The sequence below is a fragment of the Colossoma macropomum genome, unplaced genomic scaffold, assembly GCF_904425465.1.
Source record: "Colossoma macropomum unplaced genomic scaffold, Colossoma_macropomum, whole genome shotgun sequence".
Lineage (NCBI taxonomy): Eukaryota > Metazoa > Chordata > Actinopteri > Characiformes > Serrasalmidae > Colossoma > Colossoma macropomum.
The window spans coordinates 24,673,269-24,691,077 of NW_023494788.1; the positions used below are offsets into that span (position 1 = coordinate 24,673,269).

At 38.1% G+C, this 17,809-nt stretch overlaps 1 protein-coding gene across 1 annotated transcript in view; it reads left to right on the forward strand.

Annotated features, from left to right (window-relative positions):
• Positions 1–11,502, forward strand: part of jakmip1 (janus kinase and microtubule interacting protein 1) — a 58,445-nt gene extending 46,943 nt beyond the window's left edge. Inside the window, exons 13-21 of the mRNA XM_036568882.1 lie at positions 359–457; positions 2,643–2,738; positions 3,828–3,881; positions 4,977–5,042; positions 6,297–6,365; positions 6,523–6,600; positions 6,868–7,071; positions 8,736–8,801; positions 11,253–11,502. Coding sequence (XP_036424775.1) covers positions 359–457; positions 2,643–2,738; positions 3,828–3,881; positions 4,977–5,042; positions 6,297–6,365; positions 6,523–6,600; positions 6,868–7,071; positions 8,736–8,801; positions 11,253–11,303 — 783 coding nt within the window. The 3' untranslated portion in view covers positions 11,304–11,502. The remainder of the gene's footprint in view (positions 1–358; positions 458–2,642; positions 2,739–3,827; positions 3,882–4,976; positions 5,043–6,296; positions 6,366–6,522; positions 6,601–6,867; positions 7,072–8,735; positions 8,802–11,252) is intronic.
• The last annotated feature ends 6,307 nt before the right edge of the window (positions 11,503–17,809 follow it).

The following is a 17,809-nucleotide window of genomic DNA, read 5'->3' on the forward strand; positions in this document are numbered from 1 at the left end:
TATAGGTGTTCCAAAACATTTCGTTGAAGGAGTGACCCGATCTTGGTCTTCTTGCCATGCATTACACTTTGTTTGAGGATCTGAAACCATTTAGAGTGACAAAACTGAAAACAGAGGAAATCAGAAGGGGGCAAATACTTTTTCACTGCACTATAACTCTTTACTGATACAATTCGGCAACTGCTAATTGTCTTGAATAATGAATTCAAGCAGGTCAACGGGACCTCTGACCTCTGTTGTCCATGGTATTCAGGCATGTGGTACAGATGGCAGCAGCTAAAATGACGTTGAAAAGCACTGAAATCTTCTTTCAATAATATTTGTAATATATTTGTATACTTCTGTGTGTGTGTGATAGATAGAGTTACTGGAGCAGTGCGAGCTACGCTTGCGTTCCGAGGTGCGGGACACTCAAGACCAGAACGAGCTGCTGGAGTTCCGCATCCTCGAACTGGAAGTAAGAGACTCCATCTTGTTCCCACTGCAACAACCCGGGGCGGCCAACCCCAACTGCTGCCTGCATAAGCTTAACACATAGACGTCTAGAGACACACACGCACACATGCATGCTCGCCAACTAGCACTGCATCTTTTTATCCTTTTTTATGTTAAAATATTCATCTCTGTCATTTTCAAACGATTGTTTAAACGTTAAATGATGTATATTTAAATGAATGTTGTTTTAATCGGTTGAATATGAGTTGGAATAAAATTTATTTGAATTGAGCTCCTCACCATTTTTTGACTCCACTTCCCTGCATGTTGTTTTGTGTGTGAGCAGGTGTGTGTGTGTCTGTGTGTGTGTGTGTGTGTGTGTGTGTGCGTTTGTGTGCATGCATGTGTGTGTTTCAAGAGAAAGATGTATCTTTGCACCTGAGCATCCCAAGCACTTATTTCAAAGGCCATGTATTTCGCTTTTACTATGGATCAACTCATTACCATAGTAAAATTTGTGTTTGATTTCAGTTTCTATGCATTTATATTTGTTTACTATTGTGTGCATGACGAGTACTTGTACGTGCAATCTATGAGACGTGCCCATTTCATTTCATTATTAGAATTCACATTTCCTGATTTGTTCCCAGATCACATTTTTGTGTACACAATTACAATTTTTAGCAAAAATTCCACTGTTTTTGTGCTTATTGAAAATATAGTTGATCAGCCAAGTCATACACAGTCATGTAGCTAACATCGCTGCTGTCAGGACAAAACCTTGTCGTTTTCCATTTTTTTTTACATAATTGTAAAAAGGAAGTTGCCCTTTAGGCTGTGTCAAAATATCATAATGCATGGGCCAACAGAAATGGTCCAAAATGACTAGTAAAAAATATGTCTCCATTCATTTCCATTAAAATTTCAGAACATTTTCTCTTCTTCTGTAAAGTTACCTTTTTGGAGATACGAGGTTTTGTTCTGACAGCAGCGACATATTAGAGGCCTGTCACACTAAATCTGTGTTGATGAACTGTGTTTGTGAAGAATTGCTGATTATTTAATGTTTCTGTGAACTACAGTTATATGCAAAAGTTAGGGCGCCCCTGGGTAAATTGTATGTTTTGTTGATTGAAGTAATAAATAAGTTAACACATCTTCTGCAGAAGACGCACTTCTGCTCATTTTAATGCAAGTTTACTGTTTATTTGCTGAATTTAAAACAAACAAACAAACAAAAAGCATAAAATGTGGCCTGAGCAAAACTAATGGCACATTTTATGTTTTGTTTAATTTTTTTCCAACATGTTAAATTCAGCAAATAAATAGAAATTTGCAAAATTTGCAGAAAAATGCCATATTTACTTTTGGGCGGGAAGGGGGATCATTAGAGGACAACTCAAAAGAAGAAAAATCTCAGTATGCTCACATCAACTATCAAGTTAGCTGTTCTCATCCACTGGAGAATTAGTTCATTTGTATATACATGCATATATATATATATATAATCACTATTCGAACAACACCTTATATCTCCAAAATAATAAGTAAAAAAAATGTCAGAAGATTTTATTCTAAGTAATTTTGACCCATTTCTATCAATCCATTCATATCTTCATGTAATGTAGGGGCAGTTTTAAAGGGCCCATTTCATAAAAAAACATTTCCCCACTTTTTTTGAATAAACAATCTCTGTAAACATAGTTAAAGAGTTAAAATGTTCCATAGCGTTTCCATAAATGTTCCTCTATATAGACAAATAAACACAGGTCATTTACATGTATTAGTTTTAAAGGCGCAGTAACAAAAACAGCCTGTTTAATTGGTTGGAATACGGTTGGAAAATGGTCTTGGAAAAATTAATTATGACTCTTTGTGACATAAAACCCACACAAACGTCATAAAAGGACCCCAGGAAATTAAAAAAAGTAGGCAGTGTGCCCTTAAAATATGTCCAAAAAAACAAGAATGGAGATAAAAGCTTTTATTCTGACGTATTCTGAAGGTCTTATTCAGTGACGTTATAAACTATTATTGTAACCTTTCACATTAATAGCAAACAAATAATGCTGGATTATTACGTGTGCCTGATTACATGACCTCTCAGAAATGTGACCGTTGGATGTCCGAGTCCAGATAGTGACCATCTTTGTACTTAATGGATGAATGGACATCATCTCTAGACCAATTTTGTGTTTGACCAATAGGAGAGGGAGCGGCGTTCTCCTGCCTTTAACTTGCATATCTCTGCCTTGGAAAACAACAGCAGCCTGCAGCTACACTGCCAACAGGAGGGCATCAAGGTACACATACACATACAAATATAAACACATACATGTGAACACGTCCGTATTATGCATGTATACAGATGCATACAAGATTTTCAGCATTATAAACAAAGCAGATGTTTTCTAATTTAACAAGAAACAACTAGGTTTAGCTGTTTCCTGTTAAATTAGTTTAGACCAAATAGATTTTTTCCCCGTTTTTTTAACGCGTCCACTCTTTGCCTTTATTTCAGCTTCATTTCAGATTCTTTTCAGGAGACTAGCTTTCATTTTTTCAAAGAAATTAGCAGGGATATTTTTCCACACCTCCGAAGTTCAGTATTAGAAGTTGGTTGCATTTTCTGCTTCTCACAATCCAAGTAATCCCAAACACATTCAGTGATGTTGAGATCTGGATTCCATTATACATCAGCATCTTCTTTGGCTGATGTGAAGTTTTCTTCTTTTTTTGTCTAGAAACAGACATGCCTGTAAAAGAAAACAAAAGTTTTTTTTAAATTTTAGATTACCTTAAATTTTTAACTTACCCCACCACTTTTATTCTACAGAATAGTTGACCAGTGTCCTCAGAAAGACTTAAATCAAAAACATTTTGAATTAAGTTGCCTCAAAACTTTTTTCAGTCGGAGTATTTTTTCAGATCTGCCGTAAGAGTGGACCTTTTCTCTGTTAATCTGATGGTCGTTAGGCCGTTTAAGGCATCTTTTACGTATTTTTCTGATTCCAGTTTTGGAGTTTGGATGTTTTCATGCCAATGTTCCACACATAGACACATATATTGAACACCCTCTGCTCCCCCAAGGTATATTGTATATTGACTAGCACCCAAGTCCTTTTGTAACAATTTCCAATTGCCAATTTGTTCCACTTTAACATATATGAATAGACAGGGGTACAGTTTGACTTTGTTTTGAATAAAAAATAAGTGAAAATAAAAAGGAGATATGTAACCAAGATATATGTATATAAGACAATACCTCAACCCCATACTGCCAGCAGGATTATTTCAGAATGATGGGAAACAATGAATGTAAATATGGAAAATTACTAACTCAGACTTGTTTAACATTTTTACATGAAGCAGATCTGTATTGTGTTTTATAGGATGTCATTATTCCTGACCTCATAAAGAAGCTGGACATCCTGGGAGACAACGGGGTAAGACAGTCCATCCCCAGTCCATTTCTCAAGCTTGTGTTGACATCTCTCCCTCTCTCTCTCTCTCTCTCTCTCTGGTGTGTGTAATGGCTACTAATGTGTGGTTTGTAGGAACTACATTGTCAGAAATAAAGGTTCTGTGCAGGTACATTTTTGTTGATTAAGGTACAAACAATGTAAATGTTCCCTCAAAGGTCCAACAGTGGTTTTAAGGTCCGATTGTGAACCTTAAATAAGTTTTTCCAGGTGAAAAGTTTGTATTTGTACCTTTTCATAACCGAATGTCTTAAAACAGAACAGTAAAATAAAGTCCTGGAGACGAGACGGGGTGTGTGGAGTCAGTACAGCTTAGAACATATCATTTCAGTGGATTATGGTTCAGTTATGTTCCCTGACTGAAGGTACTGAGATGGACTCTTGAGGGTCCCACCCCTGTGACAAGAGGGGGACTGACCCAGAGACAGTTTCAGACTTTTTTCTGAGAGGGAATAGACCTATCCCAGGTTGCTTTCCCTATTTAAACTCTATAGGTTTCTGCTTACTAGCATTTTATTGTTTTTTGGCTGTAGGTATTCCCAACAGACCAGGGCCCCGTATTCATAAAGGTACTCAGAATAGGAGCGCTGATCTAAGAGCTACTCCTATCATTAAGCTGATCATAAATTTGAGGAGTGCTTTGTGGATAAAAGACCAGATTTATTGTATTTTGGTGATTCTTTTAGTTGGTCAAGCAAAATTAGCCATTTGGAAATCCTTAAAAATGGAATCAGCAAAGCTGGACACATCCGCTTGACCTTGTTCCAGACTTTAGTTGAATTACATTTAAGAGCTGAATTTGGCTTTTATTGAATTGCTAACAATAAGGCTGGTTTTAGGAAAAAATAGGTTGTAAATGGAAGTTTTGCATCCATCAGTGACAAAGATGATTTACTGTCCGGCTGGATCCTGGAGCTGATATTGTTCCTTGGAGCTTAGCTTTCCTATTTTTAACATCCTATTTAAAATAATCATTAAAAAGTGCTTTCAAAGTCAAAGTCTCTCTCTCTCTCTCTATCTATCTCTCTCTCTCTGTTTCTTTTGTTCTCTTCGTCTCAGAACTTGCGGAATGAGGAGCAGGTGACCGTGATCCAGGCCAGCACTGTGCTGTCCCGCTGCGAAAAGGTGACCGCTGACTCTCTGGCGCCCTCTGCCTGAGAGCACTAAACTGTGACCCTCAACTCTTTGCTTATATCATTTGCTATGTTTTCACCATTTACTTGCAAAGTCATTGAAGTAAGATCAGCCAACATTTATTATTAAACAGAGGCCTGGAATCAAGGGTATCAATAGGGAGGGCGTCCCCACTTTGCTTTGTGCCACCTTTACTCTTCTCTACTCTCTTTACTTCAGATATTGGAAAATTGCTATGAGGTTTTGAATGTATTCAGCCACAAGAGCATTAGTGAGGTCAGGTACTGATGTTGGATGGTCAGTTCTGGATCACTCCAACTCATCCCAGAGGTATGGGATGGAGCTCCATCACTCCAGAGAATACAGTTGCACTGCTCCAGAGCCCAATGCTGGGGGGGCTTTATGCCCCTCTAGCTGGCACTTGGCATTGGTCATGGTGACCTCAGGCTCATGAGCGGCTGCTCCATTCTTTTGGCAATGCTTTTTATGGAGACTAGACAAGCAGTGTGTGTGCAATTGAACACTCATGTCTGCAATGGGTGCACCTTAAAGTAGCTTCATAGATAGATAGATAGATAGATAGATAGACAGAAAGATAGATGGATAGACGGACGGACGGACAGATGGATAGATGCATGGATGGACGGACGGATAAATAGATGAACAGATGGTCGGATAGATAGATAGATAGATAGATAGATAGATAGATAGATGGACAGACAGATGGAGGGACGGACAGACGGACAGACAGATAGATAAATAGATCGATAGATAGATAGATAGGGATGGACAGTCGGACACACGGACGGACGGATGGATAGATAGATAAATGGAAGGACAGATGGATAGATAGATGGATACACAGACAGACAGACAGACAGACAGATAGATAGATAGATAGATAGAAGGATGGACGGACGGACACACAGATGGATGGATTGATGGATAAACAGATAGATAGATAGATAGATAGATAGATAGATAGATAGATAGATAGATAGATAGATAGATAGATAGAGTGGATTGATGGATAAACAGACAGACAGACAGACAGACAGACAGATAGATAGATAGATAGATAGATAGATAGATAGATAGATAGATAGACAGATAGAGTGGATAGTCTGAAACACTCTAAAAGAGGTTTTGTTTTCTATGCCCCTCCTCTTTCTCTCTCTCTCTCTCTCTCTCTCTCTCTCTCTCTCTGTCTGTCTCTCTCTCTCTCTCTCTCTGTCTCTCTCTCAGTGGCTGAAGCAGATTGATAGCACAGAGGCAGCACTCATGCAGAAGATGATTGATCTTGAGAACGAAAAGGTGAGACAGTCCTTGATCAAGTCTGTTCATGCTGTCTGAGATGGATGAGTCCTGCTCAGTGTCGCCTTCCTTTTCCCTTCAAGAGCAGTTTGACTCTGCAGTAAAGATCTGATACATTTCAGTGAAGCGTTACTCTGTGTGCTGATGCCGTTTACAGGAGCTGTTCAGTAAGCAGAAGGGCTTCCTGGAGGAGGAGCTGGACTACAGGAAACAGGCCTTAGACCAAGCTCACCTGGTACCTGACCATTATGATTAAATTAGATAAAGAATAATCTTGTTGGATTGGCAAAATGTGTGAAGCTAACATGCCGTGTGAAGGTAACTTTATAGGAGAGGTAAAAAAAATAAATTTAATGTATTTAATGTAATGAAATTCATTCAATTGTTGCTATCATATCAAAATGATATCAACAGATATGGACCACATCTATCGGTCCCTTCGTCAAGAAATGACAAAGCTCCAACACGTACTCAGTGTTGTGTCCTGTGTTGTGTCCTTCAGAGGGTTCAGGAGCTGGAGGCCACGCTTTACGCCATCCTGCAGCAAGACCCAGATAACCGATTGGCTGAGAGTTTGAGTGACAGGCAGCGGGCGGAGCTTGCTGAGTCGATGGAGGCTGTGCGCAGGCAGATCCTCAGACAGAGCCGTCACGCAGACACACTGATCCTGCAGCAGCGCATGGAGCTCCTGCAGTCCGCACAACAGGTCAGCACACACGCATGTGTAGTCTTATAAAATAACAGGCTGTCAAACTGAAGCAATAGTTTGGTGACAACTCATATTTACACAATACCCCCCTTTTTTACCTGGTTAAATAATGTCATATTCATTATGCCATTTAAAAGGCAAAATTATTATTTTCACATAATCTTTGATTGAAGTGTGATTACTTTTCTTCACCTCGTAAACATCTTCAGACTGTTGATTACTAAAGCAATAAGCCACGAGAGGCTGTGGGTTACTCTGATTCTATCACGGGAAGGGTGTTTTTAGACACTCCCTTCCCTGTAATAAAATTGCAGTAACGCACAGCCTCAGGTGGCTTATTGCTTTTACAAAACGGTGACCAACATTAAATATGATTAAATACACCCTTTTAGTGTGTTTCAAGTTATTATTAATAATAATCGACATCAACAAGTAATTTGCCAAGAAATGTAGTTCCTTTAGAGTACGGTATCGTTGCTAAGCAACCATGGACACTGAATTAGGAGAACGTTTGGTCGCCCATCACTGTATACTGCGGTCATTTCATGATTTTTTAACTTTTTGTTGTCTAACAATGAACATATGATAACACAGCACTGGCTAATACAAAACCTTCTCTTTATAAGTACTTTTTGGTCAGCAAATCACTACCGCGAGTCGTATTTAGCACCAATCCAGCGGCACCCCTCTTCTCGTGCTGGGGCTGAACCTCAAACGGCTCCCTGGTCCCTACATAGTGCACTATGTAGGAGTTTAAATACTGGATCCTGCAGCCCAACAGAGCAAAATACAGCTAAGAAACAGTCATTTGGGATTCAGACTCATCCACACTCGATAAATGATGCACTGTTTGTCTGTAGAGGCTGGAATTTCTAAACTTCCATAGCTAGAACACTACTCAGGGAATATCTCACACGGAGATGTTTGGGATTCAGCCTGGGTTTGACGCGACTTCTGACTGAAACATGAAGGTTTGAAGCTTGTAAAACATTCAAGTAATATTTTTTAGACTTTTATACCGTTTTACAGTTAATCATACCATAACTACTTTAATTCAAGCCTGTGATATAAATGATGGAGTTGTTTAGGCTGTTTGCTATATTTTAGCCCGTTAGCTGGCTGACCAGGCTAGTTCTAGTTAAGAACATAAGTAGTCAGCCCCTCAATATAAACCAAAAACGGGTTCTTACTTCATCAGTATACTCTGTGGTCCATGGAAGCAGCACGAGAGTCAAAGATTATTCCATTAACAGCACAAGGGTTTTTTTGGCGCAGTGATACATGATTCAGTTGTTGCGAAGCAGTCATAGGTGTTCATATATCGTGGATCTTACAACGTTTCGAACGCGGCTTAGCCAATCAGATTTTAAGACCATAACTATCCATTTTATAAATCACCATATACCAGTGGGTGGGGGAAATAATGTCAACCAAAGTTTCAGCCCCCCACCACCACCCCCTCCTGTCATCAACCAAAAAACAATCAGCTAGCTCAGAGAACCTCCCTGATACCATGTTTCACTCAGAAATAAATCACAGTATGGTAGGAAAATGCGTTGTGATGTCAGATTCACATTGAATGAAATTGTTATGTATGGGAGAAGTCCATCAAAATTAATGTCATGTTTTATTAATTGCCTCAAAATTTGTTTTTACTGCAGAGGATCAGAGAACTGGAGGACAAGATTGATATGCAGAGACGACAAATCAAAGAGATCGAAGAGAAGGTGGGTATGGCTGTGTGTGTGTCATTGCTCAGATTGAGCGATGTGAGTAGATGGGGGAAGAACCTAAAACAGAGTTAATCAAGTTTCTTATTTTTCTCTGAAAAATGGTGGGATTTACATGATTTACACAATAATTACTGTCAGATATTTGCATATTAATAAAAGTGTTACATTAGCACAGTTGCTGTCTTTCAGATTACTTTGCAAGAATTGTGTTAACACAATCTAACACATTTACTTACGTGTAGCTGTCTGCATGCTTGAATCATGTTCTGTAAATTCCCGTGGGGAACCTTCAGCGGTTACTAGGCCAGAGGTAAGCAACATGCGGCTCTTTTACTGCCCCCTTGTGGCTCCACAGCAGAACTAGATTTTTAGGTAGAAATCAAATAATCCTCCTTTGCAGTAAAATTATGCTTTGCAGTAAAATAAAGCTGAGTGAGTTTTAACACACGTTTAACAATAGATGGTCTTAAATGCTGAAACTAATGTATAACTTAATAACCCTTAATAATCGCCAACTTTTAACCCTGGAGGCTGGAGTGCAGACAGCTGGTAGCATAACAATATTGCCTAGCTAGTAGCTAACAAAATAGTAAATAAGAGACATATACAAGACAAACACCTAGAATTTAGAGACAGATAGACAGACTCATTTGCATTTATATGCACTCCAGCAGGTTTCCTGATGTGTTTCATTTGCAACAAGAAACTGTCCAACACTAAAAAGTCAAGTGCTGGGAGACATTTTACAAGAACCCTTCAACTTTTGTGGAAAAGTTCCTGCTGGAGATGTGAGAAAAGTGGCTATAGCTGAGCTAAAGCTTAAAGCAGAGCAAAGCAAGTCTGTGTTTTTGTTTATATTATATTGTCATATTAGATTTTTTAGTCTATACTAGGACATTATCACATCCTGAGACACATTTACAGCCAAAATGTCCTTTAATGAAGTAGACATAAAATACTGTGGCTCCCAAAGTGGTTTGTTTTTTATTGAAATGGGAAAAAAATAGCTCTTCTTAATGTTAGCGTTGTCAACCCCTGTTCTAGGCCTTCAGAGAAGACCCAGAAAGCACTGAGGGTTCCCCGCTGAAAGTTGCAGAACATGATTCTAACATGCACAGTGATTTTTGGGTGGTAAAAATATGTCTCTAATTTTTAGTTCATTTTGATTTAACCCTTGTGTGGTGTTGATATGTTTGTCACTCAGTGGTCTGGTGGACCCACCACATTATTGTTTTTTTTTTTAAATCAATACAGCCGTAAGAATTTATGTAAAAATACCAGATGTTTAAAATATCACAAGTGTCCAGCGTAGGGTTCTCCTTTAGCAGCTGTAGTCAGTCAGCAACCTGTCCATGCTGTCCACCCTCACACTCACACACACACATATATACACACACAGACACACACACACTTAGAGCAGGCCACATAGGAGGAGAACAGAGTGAAGGACACAGCACCTCCACACTTTTACTCCCCATGGGTTCAGCCCAACACCACATGTGTAATATAAATGTGTGGGGGGTGAACAGAGTGAAATAATAAATCATGTAATTTTTTTCTTTTGGTAAACAATGAAAATGGGTCCCACAGACCCCAACACCACACAAGAGTTAATAGAGTTATCATGCTTGTTGCATTTAAACTACAAAAAGTATTGTAGTAATACTCTTGTTACGTTTTGGTTGGAAACAAAGGAGTTAAGGCTTTGAAACCCCCAATGGAAAATGGTCTTTTTCTCTGTGGTATCTAAGTAGGTACAGCCAGAGCTCTGTAATTGGTTAGGCCTTCAGGAGCTGAACATTCAATTACCAACCAACAAAATTAGTAACTGATACAGGAATCACCTAATTATGTTTTGATTTCCAATGGGTGGGACCAATTTTGTAAGGAAAAGCGTCACTCTAGGCCTTCTGGAACATTCATTTAAGCCAGTTTCAGTTTGAAAACAGCATCGTCAGTTCTATGCCAGAGCGCTTTACTGAAAGAGTCATACAAGGTCATACATTAGGTCAAATGTTAATGTCTGCTTCAGTTAAACATTTTGTAGTGTCTTTTACAAGCTTCAAATATCTGGGTTTTGAAGTAGAATGGCCAAAAACTGCATATCTGCACCAATGTTATCCTAGGACTAACATACTACTAGAAATCCCTTAGGAGTGCTAGCAGAAGGCCTAGCTCGAAAAGTGAACGGTCACCACTGGTAAATTCATACCACCATGTTTTTTTCAGTGTACTCTAGCCCACATGCCTAATGATATTAAAAATATAATTATTTAAACAATACAAAAAGGTGTCAGATGTTCAGTGGGTTAGTGGATGTGTATTGAAAGATCTTAAACAATGTCAGTGTGTAAAGTGTGTGGTTCTAAAATCTGATTCCTCTTTTTCTCCTCTCTCTCCTGTTTGAAACCCATTTGTGTTTATTATGTTTATTATGATTTATAGTTTTTGTTTCTTTTCTTGTTTTTCTCCCTAGCTTTTATTCTCTGGCCTTAAACACACACACACATACACACACACACACCTACACACCCAGGTGCAGTATCTGAATGGAAGTTATGGACTCCTCTTGCCACAACTGAACTCTGCTCAGACCAACATTCCTCAGTTATTTTGTGATCTTTTTAATATTTTTATGCATTTCCAAATACAATTGTCAACATCACCAGGTCCAGGTAAAGCTGCTTCACTCAGTCTCTCTTAAGTGAATATATAGAGTAAAGTGATATAATTTTAACCTGAACATTTGTTATAATGAGTATTTAAACACACCTCTACACTTGTCTAATGATTGCTTTTAGTTTCAATAAATAAAGTTGTATTTTCTTCATGCTAGCTGTCATTTCATTTAGAGTCGCCTTATTGAGTATCATGTACTTAAAAAAGTGCATAAAAGGGTACAAAGGAGGTTCTTTGGAGTTAAGCCATAGAACCTCTTTTGATTCCCTAAAGAACGTTTTAATGCATAGTTCTTTAATGGAAATACTTTTACATTTTTCAACCTAATCTCTGTCTGCTGCATCTGTAGCATTTGGTCAATTATGCTGTAAAACAATTGTCATTGATGTGAAGCACTACTCTTATGAAACATCAAAAGCTGTTTGACTGCTAACGGCGCCCCCTTGTGGAGAATTTCAGCCCGCAAAACATGAGTGAGTGAGTTGCAAACCACTTCCATAAGGTGCTTTGCACCCAAAAAGGGAATGTAAAGTTACAGGAACTTATTGGCAGGAATTATGTTTATTTACGTTGTTCATAATGCATTAGAAAATTACAATACTGTATTTAAATACAGTTGATTAATGTATTTTTTCCTGCACTCCTGCATTTCTAATGTACAACTCTTATGTGCTATAATGTCCACCCTGAGGGCCCTCGGCTCTTCAGCATTATGTAGTACAACATATGAAGATCATATCAAATCAATCTTACCAGTTTTTGGAAGCACATGCTTGAGCGTTCATGTGTGCTTTTACATAGTTAAGATAACAATTGCACTGTATCTTACAAAAGCACAGGACTGTTTATCAGTCAATTACATACTTATCAATCAGTTATATGCATTTATACCACTGAGTAAAACTATAAATGATGGCAGCAGCCAAATATGTATTTGATTATAACATTATAGGATGAAATAGTTAACTAAAACACAAAACACCATCATGGTTAAACTAGAGACCACAAGGAATGCAGGGAAGCTTTCCCCATCACTACAATATTCAGAGAAAAGCTGTACATAGTACCAGTCGTTTTCCAAAAGTATATGCAAATAACAACTGATTACTGTAAAATTCAACATTTTACCCTCTTTCTACAGGATGATCTGTAACTTTCAGAAGCTTTCTTACACCTTTCTTTGCAACAATCTGCTGTATTTAAGGATTGAAATAGATTACTGCAGTGTTTCTGCTGTAAATATACAATAATTCATTGCAGTGTATTATAAACATTTTTAATGCTTTCACTGTATTTAGAAAAAAACATATCAAGAAGCTAGACAAAGTATTGTCTGTGGCAATCAATAGTACACTATAGATTCATCAGATAGACATAAGTTTGAAGGTTAAATAATCATGCATTAAAAGGTTTATTATGGGACCAAAAGTGCATCCCTCCCAACTTCTCAGCAACTATATTTTTATGAGTATATGACCTGTGTATCATCACTGTCATAAGAAAATATGATATCATCTGAATGGAAAATTTTTATATGATGTAACTTTATTGTAAGTCATTTTGGAAATGTTGCTAAGGGCAGCTAGCAGTTTTATGTGGTGTAAAAAAATGAAAAGTTACAAGGTTCATATATGACTGAAAATATATAGAACTATATAGAAGAACAACTAATTTGGGGTTTCTCATGCTTCCAGAAGAGAGTGGAAAATGAAACAGTACCGTCATGCAGTCAGGTGTAATTACGTGGCCAGTTACTACCTGATCAGGTGTGTACATGGTCAGTCTCGTGTTACGGAATTCAGGACTAGAACTGGGCCACGGTGTGTCACACCTGCCACTGGAGGTAGTTAATCAGCCAAGACACGTTTGGTGTCTGAAGTTTGCTTCTTCGGTTTTAAAGACCAATGCAGTTAACAAGCACTTGAAGCTTGTACTCCACCAGTTAGGATCTAGCTAACTGCATCATCACACATTTGCCTCAAATAGTGTCGAGTTGTTAAGTAACTTCAACAGACTTACTTATGCACTGACACTGTATGACAAATTGTTATCTATCAAAACGGGTGACATTTTACTTGAATCCTGCTTCATAACATTGACATAAACATGCCACAAACGTGGCATAGCAGATGTCATATAATGTCCTTATGCTGCTTTCAAGTGGTCTTGGTTTTATTGGAGTTTCCCACCAGGAGGTACCGCATGAATGCCTTTCGAAGTCGGATAATGAAGAGGGTACATTGGAATTTTCAATGCAAGCTCAAGTTGACCAAGTTGTGATGTCAATGCTGCTGTCATCACGGCGGAGGATTACATTCACATTTACATTTACAGCATTTAGCAGACGCTCTTATCCAGAGCGACTTACAAAAGTGCTTTGTCTATCCAGAGAAAATATCTTTGCTAGTTACCAGTAGGTTAGAGAGAAAGTCAGTCCTGAGCTCAGATACTGGTAGAATCAGAAAGTCATTATAGACGCCTAGAGAAAAAGGGACAGAGTTAAACACAGAGCAGTGCAACACAATACAATACAATACATAAGTGCAGTACAATACATTACAATCAATACTTAACTCAGTGCTCATTTAAGTGCTGTATAAAGAGACGGTCTTCAGTTTGCGTTTGAAGACAGCGAGAGACTCTGCTGCTCGGACAGCCAGTGGGAGTTCGTTCCACCACCTGGGTGAAAGCACAGAGAACAGTCTTGATGCTTGCCTTCCGCGCGCCTTGAAGGATGGCGGGTCAAGTCGAGCTGTGCTCGAAGGCTCGTGGTACAGTTCGAGATTTCACCATTGCTATCAAGTACGAAGGGGTTGGTCCATTTTTGGCTTTGTAAGCAAGCATAAGGGTTTTATAACAGGATAACAGTGAGCAGTCAAACAACAACTGCATAAATATGGTAAGTGATAATGGTAAAGTGAATTGTAAACATGCAGTCAACCCACATCTTATATTTTTTCTTCATATGAGTTCAAAACACCAGTAAAATAGGACAATTCCAGCTCGCTAATTAACCACAACATCCATCTGACAACCTCAGAGTTCTGGGTGCTCGCTGGGTTCCTTCTCTGCGAAATCTACCATTCCACCAGCACTTGAAAGCAACATTAGTTGCCAGTTCAGTAATATAACAGTGTCATGTTAGTATCACTAGTAATTGTTATGACAGATTTCCTAACGTTTCATGTCATGACAGGGGGCAGTCATGGGCTGGAGGTTAGGTAACCAGCCTTGTGACCGGTAGGTCGCTGGTTCAATCCTCTGAGCCAACAGTACATGACTGAAGTGCCCTTGAACCCCCAACTGCTCCCTGGGTGCCATGGATAGGGCTGGCCACTGCTCTGGGCATGCGTATTCACTGCCCATTAGTATGTATGTGGTGTTTCACTGCACGGATGGGTAAAATGCGGAGGTAAAATTACCTCGTTGTGGGATTAATAAAGGGTCACCTAATAAGCTTGTTTCACATGCTAATTTTTTTACGTCAAACATTATGACAAATGTGATTGACAATTAGCGGTAATGGTAACATGACTCATATTTTTGGATATAATCTGCAAGGAAAACTCATGACAGCATCTGACATCTGCCATATCGTCTGTATGGCATGGTTGGACCAGCATTCAAGTAAAGTATTACCTTAAATGGACAAAAGATAATTGCATAGCTAAAAACAGTAGCAGTAGAAATGTACTTTTGTCCATTTTTAGAGATTTGCAGACACCAAACATGCCTTGGCTGATGTTGGCTGAAACTGTGCAAATTTTTTAATGCATTCCTTTATGAGAATGTCATTTGATGACGTACTGGCCCACTGTTTGCAAATGGTCACCTGTGACCAAGTAAAAGGTATTTATATATATATATATATATATATATATATATATATAGAGAGAGAGAGAGAGAGAGAGAGAGAGAGAGAGAGAGAGAGAGAGAGAGAAATAACACATTATCTGTGCATCAATGGAAATGCAATGTAAATGACACATCTATGTAAATGCATCTGATGAATGAAAAATCAAGGAAGGATGGATAGATCTGTGCAAGATAGAGCAGCCAGAAAAAAAAAGAGAGAGGGAGAAGGAGAGAAACAGCAGTGGGAGTGAGACGTCTCAATGTGCTCTTACTCATCAGCGCACAGGATGCGGAATATGTGTGTGTATGTATTTGTTTTCATATTCTTTCAGGACAAAAATATCCTGATTTTGTGAAGAACAACAGAAAAAAAACAGTGCTAAAATATTTCTTTTTGGGTACTGAGGTCAAAGTTGGGGTTAGGTTTAGTGTTCTTCTTCTTCCATATATGCAATGCAAGACAAGTTTATTTGTATTGCATATTTCATACATACAGGCAGTTCAAAGTCTTTACACAAATACAAGCAAAATATAAAATAGCATAAAGACACAAAGTGCTGAAGTGTCAGCGTCCTGGGCAAAAGAAACATCTTTAGTCTAGACGTAATGTTGGCCAAATTTGGGGACATATCTGAGATTCAGGCAGCTGGTTCCGGCTTTGGGCAGCATGGTTGGTTCTTATTCTGGGTCCTGATAGCTGGCCAGTCTCTAGTGATCTGGAAGGCCTGATAGGTTTATAGTTTTCAAACAGATCAGAGATGTATTTTGATGCTAAGCCACTGAGTGATTTATAGGGTCGGTTTGCCAGACAGGGATTAAGCCTAGTCCTTTTCTTTCAGTGGAGAATCTCCATTCACAATGCTGTGAGGTCTAGGACTAGGCTTAATCACTGCCCGGGAATCCAGCCCGTACACAAATAGAAACACTTTAAAATCAATTGTAAAACTAGCTGGCAGCCAAACTGGGGTAATATTCTCATTTCTCATTGTTTTGGTGACCATTTTGCATTTCGAATAAGCTGTAGCTGTCTAATGGTAAGTAGACCAGACGTCTAGCCTTTTCTAGGTCCTGTTGTTTTTTGTAAGTATTTTTAATACTTACATACATGGATCATTCTACAGAAACGTCCACTTTTCTATCTCTCCATAGGTGTCACTGGTGTTACTGATCCTCATTGGTCTTTTTTAATGAAAAATGCATTTTACAGAATGGCTGCTACAGAGCACCAAACCACATGTTGTCAATCATGGAATATCCACTAAAATATGTAATTTAATCCATTTGTATTCTATTTTTTCACAATGACCTCAGAATAAAGTCGGTCACACCAGTGACTTCAGCTAAAAGCTTCATATGAAATCATGAGCTAAATGAGAAAATCTCTGATAACTGAAAGACTCAGTGGACTCACCATGTGCTTTTCTTCATAGATCCTCAGAAAACAGGTAAAAGGAAGTCAAGTGATGTCATCAGTGTGATTTTTATTTCAAAATAAGAGATTTTTTTTTCCACAGTAACACCAGTGACACGACTGCTTTCATTATATACTTTATAATATTTATTTGGCATTTGTTTTCTTTATATCATTAAATTGATACATTCCATAGTCGTGTATAGATTATTGTAGTTAAAATTGTAGAAAAACATGTTTTTTTCTTCAAAATATGGCCTCAGCCTTCACACATGACTGTGGGGACAAGCTCTTCTGTGGTGCTTGGAATTCTATATAATTGATTTAAAAAACAAAATTGCTAAATTCATGGCTGAAGAAGATGGAATTGTTAAAATCTGTAAACGCTAGAGGCACAAAAATGGATGTTTCTGTAGAATGACCCATGTATATATACATATACATATATATACATATATATATATGTATATATGTGTATATACATACATATATGGGACATATTTATTATTACATTTTGGTCCAGTTTCCTAGACCCAGATTAAGCCTGATCGTAGACTAAAAAGAATTTCCAAAGGAGATTCACCAGTGCCACTGCAGTTTAGTCTGAGATTTGGTTTAATCCATTACCGGGAAAACAACCTATAAGGTCTACTGATCAGGGGTTTGGTCTAGTCCTGATCACAGCATTCTCCATTGAAATAAAACGTAATCCAGGACTAGGCTTAATCCCTGTCAGGGAAACCAACCCATAAGTACATATATACTACATATGGGGCATAAACTGATGTTCAAAAGTGTGAAATCACTTGTATTAATAATTGCTAGTTATTTTATTCAACAATAATTTATACAGTGTAGACTGAAATATGATAATAATGTTTTAGTAGTTTTTTGGAAAAACCAAAATAATATTAAAGTGCCCATACCCCACAATTTTTGTACATTGAATATTTGTGGGAGTTTATGTACCAAAAAACAATCCTAATTTATTTTCATATAACCATTTTCCAGCTTCTCTTTATCCCTCATAATTCAAACCAGCTGTTTTTATTACTGT